The sequence below is a fragment of the Myotis yumanensis genome, unplaced genomic scaffold, assembly GCF_028538775.1.
Source record: "Myotis yumanensis isolate MYYU_CA2020_CCGP unplaced genomic scaffold, mMyoYum1.0.hap1 SCAF_2, whole genome shotgun sequence".
In the NCBI taxonomy this organism is placed as follows: domain Eukaryota; kingdom Metazoa; phylum Chordata; class Mammalia; order Chiroptera; family Vespertilionidae; genus Myotis; species Myotis yumanensis.
This window is the reverse complement of record NW_027223753.1, coordinates 21,527,393-21,547,184: the sequence shown is the minus strand read 5'-3', so window position 1 is coordinate 21,547,184 and position 19,792 is coordinate 21,527,393. Positions and strand designations below refer to the sequence as shown.

Genomic DNA, 19,792 nt, shown 5'->3' with positions numbered 1-19,792 from the left:
GCTGTCCAGGAGGCTGGAAGGTGTAGATTTTAGCTGGTGCCATGATTCTCTGCATAAAACCTGGGTTCCTTTGTTTAAGGATGAAGGTGGGGAATAGATACTGGATGCCACACCTAGTTTTGCTTCTAATGAGCTATGTGGATTTGATCCCAAGTTACTTAATTTCTCTGAACTTTAAATAAGATTTGACCCACTTTGAATTTATAAGAAGGACAGATGAAATATAAGATCTGGGGACAGTTCTCTATCTCTGTGATTTGCATATGAGTCAGGCAATGGCCAGTTGTATTCTTGCCAGAGCCACCAAGTTTAGGGGGAGGACAGATTTGGTGTGGGAGTCAAAGGGACACTTCACAGGGCACCTAAAGAAACCACTGAGGGGTCCTCTACTAGGTGAGACACAATAATCTGGGCACCACTTGAGTGTGAATTTACTGGTATATCTGGGACTGCTCCACCCCCTGATATGGGCAAAGACCAAGAGCAGGGTCCTCATAAGGGATCCAGTGCAAGAGTGGCTAGAGTAAACTCAACAGGAACATAGACTCTCAGAGCCCCATTCCATCAGTCAGCAGGCTGATTGGCAGCTGAACATGCTAAAGCCATCGATGCCACTTGTATAAGTAGCTTACAAGGCACCAGGTGACAATGACAGCCATCAGCAAATTTCCTCTCGAGCCATTCATCTCTGAACTCTGATCCTTTTTATTCTGGTTCTTTCCTCATCAGATCTCTTTCAATTTCTGAGTCCTCCTGCAAGGACTGTCGGCACCTCTTTGTGAGCCCCCATCTCTAGACCTCTTGGTAGCATAGTCTCCTGATATCAGTTGCATTTCCCTGCTACTGCCCAGCCTCAGTTGTGTCCTGCCACTGCCCAGCCCTGATGACAGGCCTTTTGACCATCAGTGGTCCTGGAACAAGGACAATGAGGAGAAGCCGTAATGCACGGACGTGAATGTGGCTCAGGATTTCCAGCTGGCGGCAGGGAGGCTGTGGAGATTCGGGGCCCTGGCTGATCCTGTAATTGCTCGGGCAGCATCAGGTTCACTTTGGTCCAGTGCAAGGGGCAGAGGGGGTGCCTTTAGGCACATTGTGTTATGCCTGATTGGAAAGACATACAAGCACAGTAGCCAAATGGGAAATACTGTCTTAATGAACTAGCCAGCACCCAATGCCCCACTGTAAAGCTCTGGAAAACTATGTTGGAGACCCCGACATATCCCGTCTAGAATGGGTTTTCTACTTTCTTCCTAAATCTAGTATTGATACCCTGGTGCTCAGAAGTGCCTGCAAGGTATGGATATGACAGTGCCAGTTCCACCTCCCCAGCCAGCAGCACAGTTGTAGGCAAAAGAAAGAGAGGGAAAGAAAGCAGCCACCAAAAGTGAGGCAGGAGGCTGAGGAGGCCTGCCGTGCTGAGTGTGGGTGGTCTAAGATGAGCAAAGGGGTGGACTGTGCCTAAGCACTGACCTTCACCACAGGGACCCTGTCCGCAGTGGGATATGATCCAGGACCCTCAGCTCCTGCCAGTCCCAGCATCCCATGCCTCTCTGGGAGAGTGGGCTAAGGGAAGAAAAAGCTCCCCACAGGTTTACACAGTTCCCTCCTTCATAGTTCAGGGCAAGAATGTGGAGCGAGGAGGTGAAATTTCACTCTGCAAGATGATTTCCATCCCTAGATTTCTCACCACATGTGCTCTGTGGCTATTACAGTCAGGGTTTCCTTATGGGTGCTGCACCATGGAATCAGGCCACTAATGAGTGCTGCATATGTGTATGTGTTTATTTTTCTTTTCCCCAGAAAACCCACGAGAGTCATGCTTTGATCCTGGTACAGTCAAGAACGGCACACGAGTGGGGTCCGACCTAAAGCTGGGCTCCTCCATCACCTACTACTGCCACGGGGGCTATGAAGTGGAGGGCTCATCAACCCTGAGCTGCGTCCTGGGGCCCGATGGGAAGCCTGCGTGGAACAACCCCCGGCCAGTGTGCACAGGTGGGGGAGCCGGGGTGGGGAGGGAGAAGGAGGGAGTGAGGGCATGCAGAGGCAGAAGAGGCTATGGGCAAGGGGATGGGGGAAGGGGGAGGGAGGCAGGGTCCTCAAAAGCAGGGTTGCTCCTTGGGTTCTCTGTAAGTGAGAATGGCTGATCATTCACCAGGTATGCTAGGCCCTGTCAGTGTGTCATCTCTCTCAGATCAGTGTCCCACCCACACTCACAAGTCCTCAACAGCGGCCCGCAGACATGCCAGTGGCTCAGACCAGGGAGAAGAGAGTTTAAAGATGACCCAGCTCATTTTTATTTCTATGAAAAATCGCTTAGGGGCCCGATGTCTAAAACTAAGGCCCCCGGGGTGGGCCGACCAGGGATGTGGGTTAACCATGGAATCCTAGCAGATGTAATGTCAGAACTTCAAGAGCATGGTAGCCACCTAAGTTGAAGAGCACCCTTTGCCCAGGTGAAAGAGCTTGGCTCTGAGGCCCACCCCCTGCGGAACAGGGTACCGTGGATGAGAGCAGAAGGTGGCTGGGTCGTGGGGCTAGTCTGGGGAAGCTGTGGCTCTCCACTCATGCAGACGCTAACCACCAGGTGCAGACGTCAGCCATGGGAGTGGCAGAGTAGTTCTGGTTCTCCTTGTCAGAAGAAGAGGTTCCTAAAATGCTCCTCAAGGCTGTGTCTCCAGAGACCAGCGCCCTTGTTAATAGTTAGAGGGCTAGGATTGACGTGTGCGCAGGAGGGTCGCTGATAGCATCAGGGTGGGTTTTAGGCCATGTGCCAGGTCGGGGATGGATGTCCTCGGGCAGGACAGGGGGGTGTCCTCAGAAGTCCCTTCCTCCACGTCAGTGGCTGTGCACCTCTTGGCAGCCCAGCAGGGCCAGAAGCTCAATTGGGGCGTGAGCAGGACAGAGGACGGACACTGATGAGGCCCACAGGTCACCTGGCCCTCTGTCTGATTTCTCTTTCAGCCCCCTGTGGAGGACAGTATGTGGGTTCAGATGGAGTGGTCTTGTCCCCCAACTATCCCCAGAACTACACCAGCGGACAGATCTGCCTGTATTTTGTCACTGTGCCCAAGGATTATGGTATGGGGCTTTCTGTATGTTTATTTGTTTATGTTTTCTGACTCCTTCCCACTCCTCAGCCCCTTCCCAATTGTATCCCAATTCCACTCCCAATTGTATCCGCGCCTTTTGTGGGAATAGGCAGAACAGTGTCCCCTAAAGGACAACTGAGTCTGAATGCCAGAAGTGGGCTGTAGAATACACTCCTGACACACGAGGCAGGAAGGGCACAAGTCGGCCAGAAGCAAGGGGATGGGGGTAGTGAGGAAGTAGGCAGAACCCAGGGGAGGTGGGAGCACTCGGCTACCCAGCACAGCTCAAGTCTGAATAGAGATGCTGCAGACGCAGGCCGATTGGGAACTCAGGGATGGGTAGCCAAGGGGCAGGAAAAAGTGAGGAGTGGGATGGAGCTAGGTTGCAAATACAGGTGAAGGGGCTAGGAGCCGCATCATTCCTTCTGAGACCTGAGCCTGGTCCAGCAGCTATAAGCAGGACGAGCAAGAAAAAAATGAGGAGCAGGCCCTGAGAAGACATAGAAACCTCCAGGTTCCAAGAATCCAAGGTAAAAAGAAGCAGAGCTTCTCAACTGGGAGTGGGGACAGTCATAAGTGCTGCCGGCCCTGGGGGACTCAGAATGTTCCTGGGGAGCACAGGCCAGTGGTACCTGGATAATCAGGTGAGCAGCCTGGCTGCTTTCTCCCTGGGTCTCTTCTTTGTAGGGGGAATAGGAACTATTTCTATACACAGTTGGTGTCGAATGGGGCAGAGGGCATCGATATATCCTGACCACCTAGGAGAGAGACCGGGCAGCCTGCAGAGAGCAGGCTGCTTCGCAGGGCAAGACCTGCTGTCACTCCCCAAACATCTATTAAGCACCTGTCAGGGACAAGGTCCTGTGATCACATGGAAAATGAGGGGTGTTACCAAAGCCCTTTCATGTCCTTGAGTAGCTGCAGCAGCTGCTCTCTGGGAGTAGATGCGCTCAGGGCCACCGTCACCAGCCTGACCACCGGTGCAGTTTTCAGTGTGATCCTGACCCATGTGGGAGGCCAGCCAGCCAGCCCTTCCCAGCTCCCTGCGTCCCTGTGCCTGGGGGCTGGCCAGTGTGCTAATCAGCCAGTAGAAAAGCTCAGCAAGGAGTTCGCCCCAGGAACCAACGACTCCCTCTGAGGCTTCCCTCTTCCTGGCCTAGGGTCCCCCAGACCTCCCATCCTTCCCCCCAGCATGGCACGCAGTCTTCCACACTGAGCTCTCCACACTCTCCCCCCGCAGTGGTGTTTGGACAGTTCGCCTTCTTCCACACGGCCCTCAATGACGTGGTGGAGGTGCACGACGGCCACAGCCAGCACTCCCGGCTCCTCAGCTCCCTGTCGGGCACCCATACAGGTACCCCGGGCCGGGCCAGCAATGGGGGTGTGGTGGGTCGGGGCCTCACGGGCCAGCTCAAAGGAAAGAGGCCCTCGGAGCCTGCCTGCCGGTGGAACCCCACTGTTGGGTGTTTGCAGCCGTCAGCTCCTGACAGCCCATACCTAGAAGGGGGCTTCCAAAACCGCTCTCACCCCAAGCTGTGTCTGCACCACCCCCGTGGGGTGTAGCATGCCCTGTTGTTTTATATTTAACCCCAATATATTTCTCCAATTATAAACATATTGCATTTTCATTGTAGAAAACTTACAGCAAATCAGAAAATAATTATATAGAGAATTAAAATAAATAAAAGCCACCCAGAAAGAACCACTGAAAAGATAGTGTATCTCGTTTCCAGTCTTTATATCTACTTAGACTTAATCTTTTACATATTTTATTGAACAAAGCAATATACATATTTTTATTGAAATATTCATCATGAGCATGTCATTATGTCTCTGTCATTATTTTATCCTATAATAGGATTTTTAAATGCTGCATAATAGTCTATCATATAGTTATTTAAAATTTATGTAATGAATTCCCTATTATTGAACATGTAGATTGTTTCCAATTTTTCACTCATTTGAATAGTAATTCCGTGTATTCTACATGTCATTATACACATCTCTATTACCTTGAAATATCTAGAAGTAGAATTGCCAAGTAAAGGATATGTGAGATCCTTAATTCTCTTTTAACAGATTGTCAAATATGCCCCTAGAAAATTCCTGCCACTTTGCTCACCAACAATGAATAAGAGGGAATGTTTTATCCTCACAAAATTGGGTAATTAAAAAGCAAAAGCATTATCAGTTTGAAAAGTGAAAATGGTATCTCATTTTTTAATTTGCTTTTTTTATTACTAGTTAGGTTAACATTTTTATAATGAAATTATTGGCCCATGCATTTTTTATTTGTGAATCCACTTGTGAATTAGTATTGATTTTTCTATTAGTATTTATTTTCTTATTTATATAGTAGAGTACCATATTATTATAAGCTATATATATATATATTGTATGCTATAAAAACCTCTTGTCTATATCATATGTTATAAAAAGCCTTCCCCTTTCACTTGCCATTTAATTTTCTTCAGGGTGTGTTTTAATGTCAGGAAATTTAAATTTTATTTAAATTTGTGTCGTTTGCCATTTAATTTTCTTCAGGGTGGGTTTTAATGTCAAAATTTAAATTTCCTGTAATATCAAATCTATCAATGTTTTTCTTTTATGGTTTTCTCCTTTACTTTCATGCTGATGAAATAAATATTCCTCTGTGTTTTCTTTTACTTCTTTTTCATTTCATTGTTTTGTTTTAATAACTTTGGGCTTTATTTTGATATATTATTTGATATAGGGAATATAATCATATTCTTTCCAACTTAGTTAATCAGTTGTCCTAACAGTACTTTCAAAATGCCAGATTTACATATATTAAATTTTTATGAAGGAAAGGGTATGTTTCTAGACCTCTTATCCATTTCCTCTAAGTGTCTGTTGACTCTTATATCAATATGAAAAAGCTTTAATTATTGTAACATTATAATATTGTTTGATATTATCGCAACTTTAAACATACGGTAAGATAAGTTCTCATAGACATTCTTTGTTTTGAATTTTTATTGGCTTCTCTTGCTTAACTTGTGCCTCCAGATAAATGTTAGAAATATGTTGCCAAGTTTTTTTAAAATTGCATTGGAATTTTCACTGGTGTCTGCTAAACCTATAGATTAATTGGGGATAACTCATCTTTATAATAGGAATTCTTCTTCCCCTTCAGGAACATGCTATATCTCTCCATTTCTGCTTCCTTTGTAACCTTTGGAAGGTGTTACAATTTTCATTTAGGCCGTATGCATTCTTTGTTAACTTTTTTCCTAGATATTTCATGGCAATTGTTGTTGCTACTGTAAATGGGCCTCCAGTGTTATGTTTCCTAATTGATCTTTGCCAGTGTATTAGAAGACTGGCATTTTTGGTGTATTCATTTTGCAAAGTCATCCAACCCTCCATAACAATGCTAACGCTGCCAACTGATTCTCCTGGGTCCTTTAGGCAAGAAGGAATATCCTCAGCACATAAATGTATCTCATTATTTTATCTCTGCCTCTTCAATGTTTTTTCTCTTATTTCCATGGTTATTGGCCTGTTCCGGTATCTTACTTTGTTATGAATGCTGATGTTTTATATTTTAGTAAAATTTTTATGTTGTAATTATTTTAAACTTAGCAACATTGCTTATATAATATGCTGTGGCACTAATTAATGTCCTTTCTGTTAGTGGTTATATCTCCTAGAACGCTGTGTTCTCCTCAGACTCCGCTGGACCAGGGGTTTTGTGTTGTTCGTTTTGTTTCATTTTCTTATTTACTGCATCTACTTACCAATTCGTCTGCGGAGTTGGTTATTATTTCCTAATTAGTTAACCTCTGCCTTTCTTTTCATAATGTCTTTCTCCCTCTTTTGTTCTTCAAATTATTTTGTTCTTCTTGTTCTAATGCCTTGAATTGACAGCTTTGTTTGTTATTTTCTCTGTGTAATGAAGAGCATGTTTACAGCAATGTATTCGATATATTCGCCTCTAAGCATAGTTTGGTTTCAAGCCATCAGTTTTGATATGTACTGTTTTCATCATTGTTACTTTCTAAATAATTCATGATCCCGTTTTATTCTTTTCTCCCAGGACTTGTTTGAGAATGTCTCTTTCCCCTATTTCCCCCAAGAACCTGGATTTTGTTCTTGTTACATTTGTGTTGTTTTCTGTTTTTATTGTCATGTGGTTAGAGAATGTAGTTTATACCATTCTGCCTTGGGGATTAAATGAGGCCTCTTAGTAGCCAAGGGCTTGTTTTTAAATTCCCCAAGTATCTGAGAAGAATGCAGGTTCTCTGCAGGATCCAGATGCCTTACAGAGAGAAGGGCAGCTCAGCCCCTGCAGCCTCCCTGCCTGCCTCTAACCTCAGCTCTCCCCGCAGCCTCCCTGCCTGAATCTAACCTCAGCTCTCCCTGCAGCCTCCCTGCCTGCCTCTAACCTCCGCTCTCCCCGCAGCCTCCCTCCCTGCCTCTAACCCCAGCTCTCCCTGCAGCCTCCCTGCCTGCCTCTGACCTCCGCTCTCCCCGCAGCCTCCCTGCCTCTAACCTCAGCTCTCCCCGCAGCCTCCCTGCCTCTAACCTCCGCTCTCCCTGGAGCCTCCCTGCCTGCCTCTAACCTCAGCTCTCCCTGCAGCCTCACCTCCTGCCTCTAACCTCAGTTCTCCCTGCAGCCTCCCTGCCTCTAACCTCAGCTCTCCCTGCAGCCTTCCTGCCTCTAACCTCCGCTCTCCCCGCAGCCTCACCTCCTGCCTCTAACCTCAGCTCTCCCTGCAGCATCCCTGCCTGCCTCTAACCTCAGCTTTCCCTGCAGCCTCCCTGCCTGCCTCTAACCTCAGCTCTCCCTGCAGCCTCCCTGCCTGCCTCTAACCTCAGCTCTCCCCGCGGCTTCCCTGCCTCTAACCTCAGCTCTCCCCGCAGCCTCCCTGCCTCTAACCTCAGCTCTCCCCACAGCCTCCCTGCCTCTAACCTCCGCTCTCCCTGCAGCCTCCCTGCCTCTAACCTCAGCTCTCCCTGCAGCCTCCTTGCCTGCCTCTAACCTCCGCTCTCCCTGCAGCCTCACCTCCTGCCTCTAACCTCAGCTCTCCCTGCAGCCTCACCTCCTGCCTCTAACCCCAGCTCTCCCTGCAGCCTCACCTCCTGCCTCTAACCTCAGCTCTCCCTGCAGCCTCCCTGCACTCTAACCTGAGCTCTCACACTTCCTTGCCAGGTGCCTGGGGGCACAACACTTGACCACTCTGAGGTTCAGTTTCCTCATCTGTAAAATGCAGAGTAAAAGTTCTACCTCCTGGAGTTACTGTTTGGATTAAATGAGCTTTGTAATAGCAATTAGATCAGTCTTACTCAATTTTATTTTTCAAATCCATTATATCAATGGTTCCCAATCAGATGATTTTTCTACACCACCACCCCACACATTCACACCCAACTAGAACTATAAATTGGGATCTATTGTGGTAGGATGCTTTTTCAAAATAGAAAAGATGATAGATAGATAGATAGATAGATAGATAGATCTTATAGATATAGCATCAATATATTCAAATATACTCAAATCATATCTTATTCCTCATTTGGAGAAACACTGATGATGAGCCGCCTGTACTGTTGGGAGTGAAGTGTATATTGAGGAAGGAAAAAGCGTAGGGAAACTACTCAACAATCTTCGTTTTCCTTTTTTATTTGCTATGTCAGTGATTGAGATTGCTGTGTGGAAGTGTTTCCCATACAATTGTGATATTTTGTTATCTACTTGTGTTTCTAACAATTTTTATAACTGTGTTTGCCTAACATATCTTTCCTCATTTTCTGTGACAGTCTTTTCCTTTTAAAAGGAAGTTTACTTACTGATTTTATAAGTGGAACATCTGGTGTGCTACCTGTCAACTCTTTTGTTCTTTCTGGGTTTTTATTTGGTTTTGAGTTCATTGCTCCTCACTTTTCCATTCATATTGACCCCATCTCTAATTTCCATGTTTTTTTATATATTTGGACTTTTATATTAATGTTATTAGTAATTATTTTTAAATTATGGACTTCTTCCTCAAGAACAAGTTTTTATTTTTACATTTAGTTTTATTACCTATTCATAATAATTTTTGGGTTTTACTGTACTTTCCAGATTGTCTTTATCCCTGAAGTTTTTCATTTTCTTAGTTTCATTTTTTTTAATAAGGCTCATAACTGCAATATTTTCTGTCACCTTGCATGTATGAGAATGAATTTCCTTTGACATATTATATAATTGACAACTTGATTCTAAATCAAGTTATGGGTCACAAATTTTTTCTTTCAACATTGTAGTATTCCACTCTATTCCAACAGCTACTGTTGCAGATGAGTTGGAGTCCAACCTGATTCTTTATTTTGTAGGTAACTAGTGCTTTTCTTTCTAAATGCCTTGCATATTTTTCTTAATTTCTAAAATGAAAAAGCCCCCCAGGATGTTTTGCTTAGAAATCATTTTCCATTCATTAGATCTGGCACTTTATGAGCAATTTCAGTCCAAACCTTAAGTCTCTCTTAAGCTTAGGAATGTTATCTTCTTTCCTAACTTATTTTTTTTCCTCCTTCAATTTCTCTTGCCTTCTCTCTCTCTAGAATTCTTGATATATGCATATTGGATTTTTTTCATCTGTCTTCCATGTCGCTCATCATTTCCCTCATTATTTTAATCCCTTTATCCTTTTTCTGTGAATTCTAGAAGAATTTCCCAAATTTAATCTCCATGTCTCTGTTCAATTTCTGCAGAATCCATCTGCCACGTACTAGCATTTCTCATCTCTTTGAAGCCTTTATTAATCTCAGCTCTTCCCTTTGACATGTCTTTCTCCTCTGATTTCACAGGTGCAATGCTAGATTTAATCTTGTGACAGTCATGATTGACAGTCTTCTGAGATTTTGCATGTTCTTTGTTGTAGTTCAAATAGAAATATTCGCATTGGTTTCCCAAGAGTGCTTTCCTCCCTTAAAACTTTGAAATATTTTCTTATGTCCAGTGATTTTACTAGCACTTGCTTAGCCATGGAGAGGGAAGTCTGCATATGTCCAGGAATGAAAGTCCAAATGGGTTCTGTAGGAGGTTAGGGGGGTCCTCATCCACACATGTCAGGCCAGGTGATGGGAGAATGGAAAAGCTGAGTTTTGTCCCACTGACATCCATCAAGGGGAGAAGGTAGAGATAACAAGGAGACCCTCTGTCTTCATGAGCTGTGGTAGTAATTGTTTTTTTGTTTGTTTTTTTGGTGGTGTTTTGTTTTGTTTTGTTTTGTTGTTTTTGCTTTGGCAGCCAAGAGTTAGCTGGGGCAATGACTCCTAACAGGCTCAGCCACCTGGGTCACATGTAAGTCTAAGTGTGCTATGCAAAAGGCTGTCCACTCCCTATGGCCAATAGCATCCCATCAGCTCTCTGCTCTTGGCTGATTCCAACTCCAGTCCTCACTGCAGTGGAAATGGAGCCTCGCTCTCTGCAGCCCCCACTTCCCTTCTGTTGCTGGAGTCAGCAGTCATTCTCAGGAGGGCATCCTGCAGAGTGGCAATGCCATTGCCTGCCACTCCATACTCCCTCAGCTCCACAGGAAGGTGATGATGACCAAGACTGTGCTTCCCGGCAGTAGTTCTGGTTGTGCTGTCTTTATTCCGTCCGTCTGTACCACATCAAGCAGAAGGTACACCTTCATCTTCGATAGAAAGACTGTCAGACTTCATGCACCCATTCAGGTTTCCATCAGTTTGTGTTATCGGTTGGGTGACAATGTGTCCTGCTTTGCCTGGGACAGTCCCAGCTTCCACTTGGTTGCCCCAGTATAAGTATTAAGAGCATGCCCTCTTAGTCCCAAAAGTGTTCTCAGATGGGCAATAAATTATAGGATCGCTCTGGTTATTGATCATTTCACAGAGAATCTGGGAAAGGCCAGTTCCTCTCAAAGATCACAGCACCCTCCTTCCCAAAACTGGTGCTTTTTCTTCTGTCAGACGGAGGGCAGCTCTCCTAGCAAACCGGTTTGCGGTGGCCGTCGTCCTCATCCCTCGGGTCCGCACATCTTTAGGGGCTTTCTCCTCTCGAGGCAGGTCATTTAGTCATTCTGACCCTCTTCCTTGATCTCTTAACTGGGGTTACTGAGCTCTTGTCATGCCAACCTCACATTGACTGTGGGTCAGGGTAAGGCCATGGATGCTAAAGCCTTCTGCAAACTTTACACTGAAACCGGCAGTAAAAATGTGAGGTTTCATTTCAGGAAGACCTGGGATGTGGAAGGAATTGCTGTGCGGGGGATGGGCACCCTCTCCTTCCTGGCCAGGATTTCAGCTGCCGGCCCAACTGCTGGACTCACTGTCTTCCTCTCCTCCTCACCCCTTATCTCGGCAGGGGAATCGCTGCCCTTGGCCACCTCCAATCAAGTTCTCATTAAGTTCAGTGCCAAAGGCCAAGCACCAGCCAGAGGCTTCCACTTTGTCTACCAAGGTATGTGGGATGTGGGCCTGGGAGGGCGAGGCAGTCTCGGGTTTCCAGTGACTCAATGCGAACTCTGCCCCTTAGTCTGAGACTCATTCTTAGAGCATTTGGGGCAGTTACTAGTTTTCGGGGCAGCTCTTTGAAATTCAGTTTGATTTTATACATTCATTTACTCAACAGACAATTCTCAGACCAAACTGCATGTTGAATGTGGGGAGAAATCAGACATGGGAAGCTAATTCTATCCCTATACTGCTTGGTACAGCCCCAAAGGCAGTGGGAAGACCAGCTCAGGCCTTTGCTAGACTCTCCGATGGAGCTTGGTTTTGTCCACAAGGCCCAGGAAAGGTGTGGGGGAAACACAGGCTTGGCAGTGAGATGGACATGGAACTGAATGCCAGCCCTGCCACTTTCTAACTGGGCACCAGTTACTCCAGCTTTTGGAATCCCAGTTTGCTCAACTGTTAAATGAGGGTAATAACATGACTTCACTGACAGGATTAAAAGAGCTCACAGAGCAGCCAGACCAGGCAGGTCACCAGTGTGTGTTCCCTATCTTACTGGCCCTGGTCCCCTGCAGGCCCCAGCCTCTGCTTGCCCGGGAGAATGTCCCCTTTTTAGGGCTCAGTCTAAGTGTGGTTCTGTTCATTCGATTGCCCAGATGAGCTGCCTTGCCCTGTGCAGGGGGGATCCTGCCACAGGCGACGCCATACCTGGGCTTAGGTTAAAGGTCCTGTCTACCATTGTGGGTGGGGAGGAACCGAGATTCGCGTGATGGCGATCAGGCCCTAGGCAGGTCTCAGGCACATGGGAGAAGAGACCAAAAGCAAGTGAGGGCACTGACGTGGAGGAAGGGCCATTCTCCCTGGTGGGGAATGTGGGAACCTGATAGTGAGGGCCATCGTTGGAAGGCAAGGACCACCACTGGGCCTGCAGCCTGGGCCGGGGACTCACACTGCCTCCCTGGTTTCCAGAAGCTGTGCTGCAGCACGGTGTCTTCATCTTTAGTTCAGTAAACGGGCCTCATCCTGGGAAGCCCCCACCCCTGCCAAGGGAGAGTGCCCAGAGCCTCTCAGGGTCCCGTCCAGGCTGTCAGGTCCAGTCCGGGTGTGTGTCCATCCCTGGGCCCATTTCTGGAGGGAGAGGCCTGCCCCTCAGTGCCCTTGTCCCCTACAGCGGTGCCCCGAACCAGCGCCACGCAGTGCAGCTCTGTGCCTGAACCCCGCTATGGCAAGAGACTGGGCAGTGACTTCTCCGTGGGGGCCATCGTCCGCTTCGAATGCAATTCCGGCTATGCCCTACAGGGGTCCCCAGAAATCGAGTGCCTCCCTGTTCCTGGGGCCTTGGCCCAGTGGAATGTCTCAGCACCAGCATGTGTGGGTGAGTACCTGGACAACCAGGACTCGGGGAGGGGTGGCCGGAAGACAGTCCCTTCTCCCTGGGGAGGCAGCAAGACCCGGCAGCTGCCCCGGGACACACAGCAGCCCCTGGCTGCAGCATAACTTAAGTAGGGAGTCCTGTTCCAGTCAGATCACTAGTCCTGTGGGTTGAATGTGAAGACAGCAAGGAGGAGGAGCTGAGGTTGCTAGGGGGTGGGGGAACATGTGTGAAGGGACACATATGGGGCCAGGCCCCTGAAGAGGGTTGCATGGGGAGGATTCATGGGAGAGGGTGGGACTGGGGCTCTACTGGAGAAGCCAGCAGGGGGAAGAGTCACAAGGAGGCTGGGAAGCCCTGAGAAAAGTCTGTTTGGGGAGGTTCCCATGGGAGACCCTCCAAGTCAAGCCTCTGACCAGAGTTGCCTCCTCCCAGTGCCATGCGGAGGCAACCTCACGGAGCGCAGGGGCACCATCCTGTCCCCTGGCTTCCCGGAGCCCTACCTCAACAGCCTCAACTGTGTGTGGAAGATCATGGTCCCTGAAGGTGCTGGCATCCAGGTAGGGGCGAGGAGACATCTCCATCAGGCAGGTGGCAGGAGCAGACATAGCCCTGTCCCTGCCCTTTAGGCCAAGTGTGGCCTTGAGGCCCACAAACAGAAAAACAGACAGCTCATGGCCCAGGAGCTGCAGGGGTAGGGAGAGTGAGGAGAGTGCCAGGTAACTGGGAAGGAGGAGGGGTGGGCACTGGCTTCAGCCATCAGGGCGGGCCGGAGAAGGAAGTGGACCTGGGGCTGGAGTACAAAGACTGGGGAGGCTTCATAGGAAATACTTTTCAAATGGCTTGAAGAGTTTGTGTGGGTGTTTTTCTTAAGATTGTGGGGACATTGGGGGTAAAGGGAAGGAGCAAACCCAGAAGCACACGCCTAGAGCGTCACATTTGCAGCCTGAACCGGAGGGACAGAGTTAGGGCCATAACGGGTGCCCAGTGGTCAAAACCAAGTGGAGGAATCCACAGGCTCTCTAACCAGCAATTCAACCCCTCTACCTTCCCAGATTCAAGTCATCAGTTTTGTCACGGAGCAGAACTGGGACTCGCTGGAAGTGTTTGACGGTGCAGACAACACTGTGACTATGCTGGGGAGTTTCTCAGGTGAGGAGGGACTTCCAGGGACCTCAACTCAGAGGGTAGTGGTGGACTTTATTATTTTTAATTAAATTTATTGGGGTGACCTTGCTGATTAAGCTATAGAGGTTTCAGGTGTACACTTCTGCATGGCCTGTGTATTGTATTGTGTGTTTACCACCGCTGGGCAAGTCTCCTTTATTACCATTTATTTATCCCCCCTTTACCCTCTTCTACCTCCCCAGAACCCATGTTGCCAAGATATAAAAAGGAGTCCTGTGCCCCAGAAAAACTGCCTGTGCTGCCTGTATTGCCCAGATAATGAGACATGTCAGAGTTATTTTGAAGATGGCTGGAAGGGAACTCAGCCTACTGCTGGCATGAGGCTCTGTCACTGCTCATTTTGCAGAAAGTTGTTTGTAGTCTCCCTCCTCCCTGGGACATGGGAGACCCAGCACTCTGAGAAGGGCTAATTTGTCTTTTAGTGAGTGTCATCGTTGGGGATATTTGGGGTCCTTGGGAGCAGAATGTCCTCAGGTAGCAGAAGCAAGAGGAAAAGGGAGGAGCTCTGGGGGCGGAAGCCTAAGCCTGAGTGGTCCCTGTTTCTTGCCCTAGGAACAACTGTGCCTGCCCTTCTGAACAGCACCTCCAACCAGCTCTACCTTCATTTCTACTCAGATATCAGCGTGTCGGCAGCTGGCTTCCACTTGGAGTACAAAAGTGAGAGTCCAGAGTCTCAGCTGTGTACAGGGTTCAGGGTGGAACGGGCAGGTACTGAGTGCCCAGGATGAGTAGGGGTCATAATGGGGCTGTGTTTTCTCCATCCCACTCAAGCCTTACCACAGACCTAGATGAGACCTCGAAAGCTCAGAGAAGATCCAAAACCTCCTTAAGGCTGCACAGCCTGTGGAGACGGGATTCTCACCCAAATGTCAGTCACTCAGAAACCTGTGTGCTTCCTCTGTGTCCACACCAGGAATGGGAAGGGGGCCTGGTGACTGGCCTACGCCTGGTATATCATTTGGGATGTGAGAAAACAGAAGTGATCTCCTCTAATGCTGAAAAGCCAGCCTCTCCAAGCCCTGGTCCTGTGACGCGATTGTCTTTGGCAATGTGGGGAGGCAGGACCGGCTCCACTGTGTCTGACAGCGTGGGCCTGTCAGGTGGAAGCCCCAGTTGGTGGTAGAGGCCTGACAGGGTCAGCACTGGGTGTTATGCAGATGCTCAGCTGGTCTCCAAAATCAATGAGCTTTATCTAGGGAGTTGGGAGAGGCTTAGCTGGATCCCAGGATGCGCATGGCCTGAAAGAACCGAGGAGTACCTAGTAGGAGAGACCTGGGGCAGCTTGAAGCAAAGACCCCGAGGGGGAGAGGATAGGACAGGGACCTCTGGGACCTTCCTCCACAAACCTCTAAGGCTCCACTCAGCCGGTGGAGCGCAGTACCCCGGGTCTTTTAAGCAATCCACATTTTTTTCTTTTACCCTCTTTTCTCTGTTCTTTGCATTTTTGTGTCCTTATTCAGTATTTGAATTTGAGTCCTTAAATGTTCCCGAGAATCTTCTCTTTATTTTCTTTTTCCAAAGACATGCTTTCTTCGTAAATCTCTTTGTCATTCTACTGCCTCATTCCCAGGAAAAATCCACCTCTGCTCAATTTTTCCCCCTCAAGGGAGCTGGTAGTTTTCTCAGCAGCTGATGTTTCTCATGCACTGTCCTCTCCTGGGGGGAAAGGCTAGGGGGAAATGAAACCCCCATCAGTATTTAGAGACCAAAATTCCTAGGATCCAAGACCCTGTAGTAATCTTTTTGTTTTGTAGATAATCTACAAAGCGGTGCAGACTGGAGGTTTAATTGCTATCGTACAGCCAAATGGTTTTGAAGGGTACTGAAGAGTCATATTTACTGCTGTGACTCATATTTAATGTTTATTTAATTGAAATGGAAATGGAACAATATGCTTTCAAAAGTAATAAATTGCACGTGGTAAAAATAATTCTTCCTTTGTTGGAAGCATGGCTTAAATAATTATCATCAAGGTGTGCAATGGAAGAGAAATGAGAATGGCCTTTTCTCTGTCTCCGACCTTCTTTCTCTCTCTGGCCTCACTTTTCTCCCCATTCCATCTTTCTCCCATACTCTCCTGCTCTGGCTTTCTCTTTTTTCACTCTGCCCCTCCTTCTCCTTCTGTCTATCACTGCCTTTCCAAGAAGTAGACCTCGGGTTACTAGGTTGTGATCACCCCACTAAATACTGAGTTGTGTTCTACTTGGAGTGCAGGGAGGAGTGGGGAGAGATAAATAAGATGACAGCCAAGATGAAGTACTTTAAATTCAGTTTAATTATGATTTTAATTCTATCCTTAAGGTCTTTTTGTCCCAGCTGCTGAGATTTTTGGGCATAGATCCAAACAGCCTTCATTTACAACCATCACGTTCACTTCTTACAAGCCTGTGTAGGCCCTGGCCAGTTTTACTCTGTGGTTAGAGCAGCCGTGGGCAAACTACGGCCTGCGGGCCGGATTCGGCCCATTTGAAATGGATAAAACTAAAAAAAAAAAAAAGACCGTACCCTTTTATGTAATGATGTTTACTTTGAATTTATATTAGTTCACACAAACACTCCATCCATGCTTTTGTTCCGGCCCTCCGGTCCAGTTTAAGAACCCCTTGTGGCGCTCGAGTCAAAAAGTTTGCCCACCCCTGGGTTAGAGCATCGGCCTGTGGACTGAAGGGTTGCGGGTTCTATTCCAGGTCAAGGGCATGTACCTTGGTTGCCATTCAATCCCCAGCCCTGGTCGGCACTAGTGCAAGAGGCAGCCAACTGATATGTCTCCCTCATGTTGATGTTTCTCTCCCTCTCTCCCTCTCCCTCTCCCCCTCTTCCGCTTCCACTATGTCTTCAAATCAATGGAAAATATATCCTTAAGTGAGGTTTTTTTTAAAAAACAACACTGCCGGGGTTCATGTCCCAGCATCAAGAAGGGTTCAGGAATCTGGAAAAGGGGCTGCACGTAGATGACATAGGAATCCAGAGACTAATAAAGAATCCGGAGACGAGATATAATTTTGAAAGGCATTGGAGGTCAGAGGACCTTCAGCTAAAGGAACTGAAGAGTCCCTTCTTGTCTAGGACCCTTGCTTTTATTAACACAATTTGTCCTAAGGCAAAGTGGAGATAATACACTTCAAAGGATAAGGTTTCAAAGGGTACAGAGGCATTGTCAGTTTGGGGAATAGCCTACAGCTGTTCAGGTGTTTGGCCAGTAGGAGGCAATAACATGTAGATTAAGATGCCCTTTAACTGTCTGGCAGCCACAATCAGTTTCCTATTCAGGTTTGGGGAAATGCCTTTAGCCATTCCCAGATGGTGACTACATGTGCGACTCAACCCTGTTGAGTCCCCAAGTCTCATCAACCTTTTGATGAAACTCTTAAAATTATGACATGCTGGAATTGGTCTACGGCACAACACAAACCTATGTAGGACAGGAATTGCCTGGGAAGAGCATGAGGGAACTTTCTAGAGTGATAGTAAGTTGTGTAGTTTTGATGATTTTCAGGAGGGGAGAGCAGGGCTGGGGTCAATGTGAGGTCGGGTAGCCTCAGAGTTTGGCCCCCACCTAGACAGACCTGGAGTCAGACTGGATTTGATTTGCATCCCAGCTCTGTGGCTTACTAAGGACAGGTCTCTGTGAAGTGGAATGTTAAGACCTGCTTCAGGTGGATGAGACCATGTGTGTGACACGCTCACTCCAGCCTTGCTCGTGGGCAGTGCTCAGGGAGTGCTGCTCTGGCAATGATGGTCGGGGGTGGACAGGGAGGAGGAGGCAGAGGGGGAAGATTGAGACAGGTGCCCTGGCAGAGCTCTGTGCACAGTCCTGGGTATAAAATAAGGACTAAATGAACGCAGGCTGAATTTGAAAAGTCAAGAAAGGCAAGGGAGGGAGGTGCATTTGAGAACCTGTAGAGGAGATTTTGGAAAGGGACCAGGCCAAGGTCATGAGGTGTACCAGGATGTCAGGATGAGAAGGTGAGATTCCATGTGCTAGGCGATGGGGACCCACTTCAAGTTGCTGAACAAGGAAGTCCCAGGATTCAAGGAAAGAAATTAAGAACATCAAGTGCCTGTGAGCACAGGATGGACGGGAATAGAATGGCTCAGAGGAGGGATGACAGGGAGGCTGTTGGGTCCAGAGGTGAGTGAGGACCAGAGCAGCCATGGAGGTAAAGTGCGAGGACCCCCAGCTCTTCTCCCAAAAAAGAGCTGGCCTAACTTTAACCCTTTGCACTCCGCTGTCCCCTCTCAGGGGACATCGGAATTCTAGCATATCACTCGGATGTCCCCTCTCAGGGGACATTGCAATTTATTAGTGATTACGGGGAATTGAGTTATTTCAACGCAACTTTTTGAGACATGCATGTTTCCCTGAAGTTTTATCTTGAAATGGCACAAGAAATTAAATCAAAATATCGTAAAATTACTAAGATATATACAAGAAATGTCAGCGGGTTTTGTGTCGGATTAAACAATAAACTACATATTCCCGATGTGGGACAAAGAAAACGGGACTGCATTGTGTGTTCTAACAGGAAAACACCTGGTGGCAGGCGTCAAACCACTTATTACTGTCAAACATGCACTAATCAGCCTGCAGTGCATATTGGGGAGTGTTACAAAACTTATCATACTGTACAAAATTATAAACAATAAAATATTGTGGTTTTTTTGCAAATATACATTCCTCGATGTCACCCAATTCATATAAGTCCAATATCATTATAATACGTTACTTGGTTCCAAAATTATACTAAATAATACGAGGGTCTGTAAATGCACGTTTCCGCCGCAAAGTAGCGTCGAGTAGCTTGTAGCCAATGTCCAGAATGGTTCGGAGTGCAAAGGGTTAAAATGCAGCAAGAGAAAGAAGGCAGTGGAGTGTCTCATCCGCTGGCCAACTTTCTCCGGCAGCCTGTCCCAGAGAGGGGCTCTGAGCCCCGGGGCATCACTGAGCTGGCCTTCTGATAACTGCTTCCTTTCCTTCTTGCCTTTCCTTGGCCTTCTTCCCAATTTCTTACCCTACAGGAGTTGTCATCTTAGGGGGAGGAGAATGCAGAGACTTTGTGAGTCCGGGGCAGGAGTGATGTGGGAGAAGCCCATGGAGACGGGTTGGGGGGCTTGGAACCAGGGCTGGGCAGCTCCAGAGGCCTTCTGGGAAGCCCAGGAGGCAGGCGGGCAGCCAGAGTTCCCAATAGGACAATACCCACCTGTCCTAAGGAGTTTTAGTCTGTGGAGCCACTGTGCCAGGTAAATATTCAGACTTTCCCTGTGCTCTGTGAGGTGAAAGGGTTGGGAAGCGCTAGCCTGGACTCAGAGAGCAGGGAAAGCCCAATTTGGAGGCACCCCTCTCCTCCCTGCTGCCAGCATCACCCTCAGCCTGCGAGTCCATTGACCTGTTGTGCTGGTCCATTCTCCTTTCCATCTGTCTGTCTTCTCCAGCGGTGGGCTTGAGCAGCTGCCCAGAACCTGCCGTGCCCAGTAACGGAGTGAAGACTGGCGAGCGCTACTTGGTGAATGATGTGGTCTCTTTCCAGTGTGAGCCAGGATATGCTCTCCAGGTACCTCCCCTTGGCAACCAGGGCAGGAAGCAGGTGTCCCCTGAGATGTGCTTGGCCAGCCTGGCACCAGCAGAGCGGGAGTCACAAAAGAACAGGGTGCAGTGCTCCCCCACCACCACCACCACACACACACACACACACACTGCCCCAGGGACCTTTAT

General features: G+C 47.8%; 1 protein-coding gene across 1 annotated transcript in view; it reads left to right on the top strand.

Annotated features, from left to right (window-relative positions):
• Nucleotides 1-19,792, top strand: part of CSMD2 (CUB and Sushi multiple domains 2) — a 552,912-nt gene that overhangs the window by 451,928 nt on the left and 81,192 nt on the right. Inside the window, exons 30-38 of the mRNA XM_070404687.1 lie at nucleotides 1,801-1,995; nucleotides 2,965-3,081; nucleotides 4,333-4,446; nucleotides 11,428-11,523; nucleotides 12,691-12,894; nucleotides 13,327-13,451; nucleotides 13,947-14,043; nucleotides 14,632-14,736; nucleotides 19,513-19,631. Coding sequence (XP_070260788.1) covers nucleotides 1,801-1,995; nucleotides 2,965-3,081; nucleotides 4,333-4,446; nucleotides 11,428-11,523; nucleotides 12,691-12,894; nucleotides 13,327-13,451; nucleotides 13,947-14,043; nucleotides 14,632-14,736; nucleotides 19,513-19,631 — 1,172 coding nt within the window. The remainder of the gene's footprint in view (nucleotides 1-1,800; nucleotides 1,996-2,964; nucleotides 3,082-4,332; nucleotides 4,447-11,427; nucleotides 11,524-12,690; nucleotides 12,895-13,326; nucleotides 13,452-13,946; nucleotides 14,044-14,631; nucleotides 14,737-19,512; nucleotides 19,632-19,792) is intronic.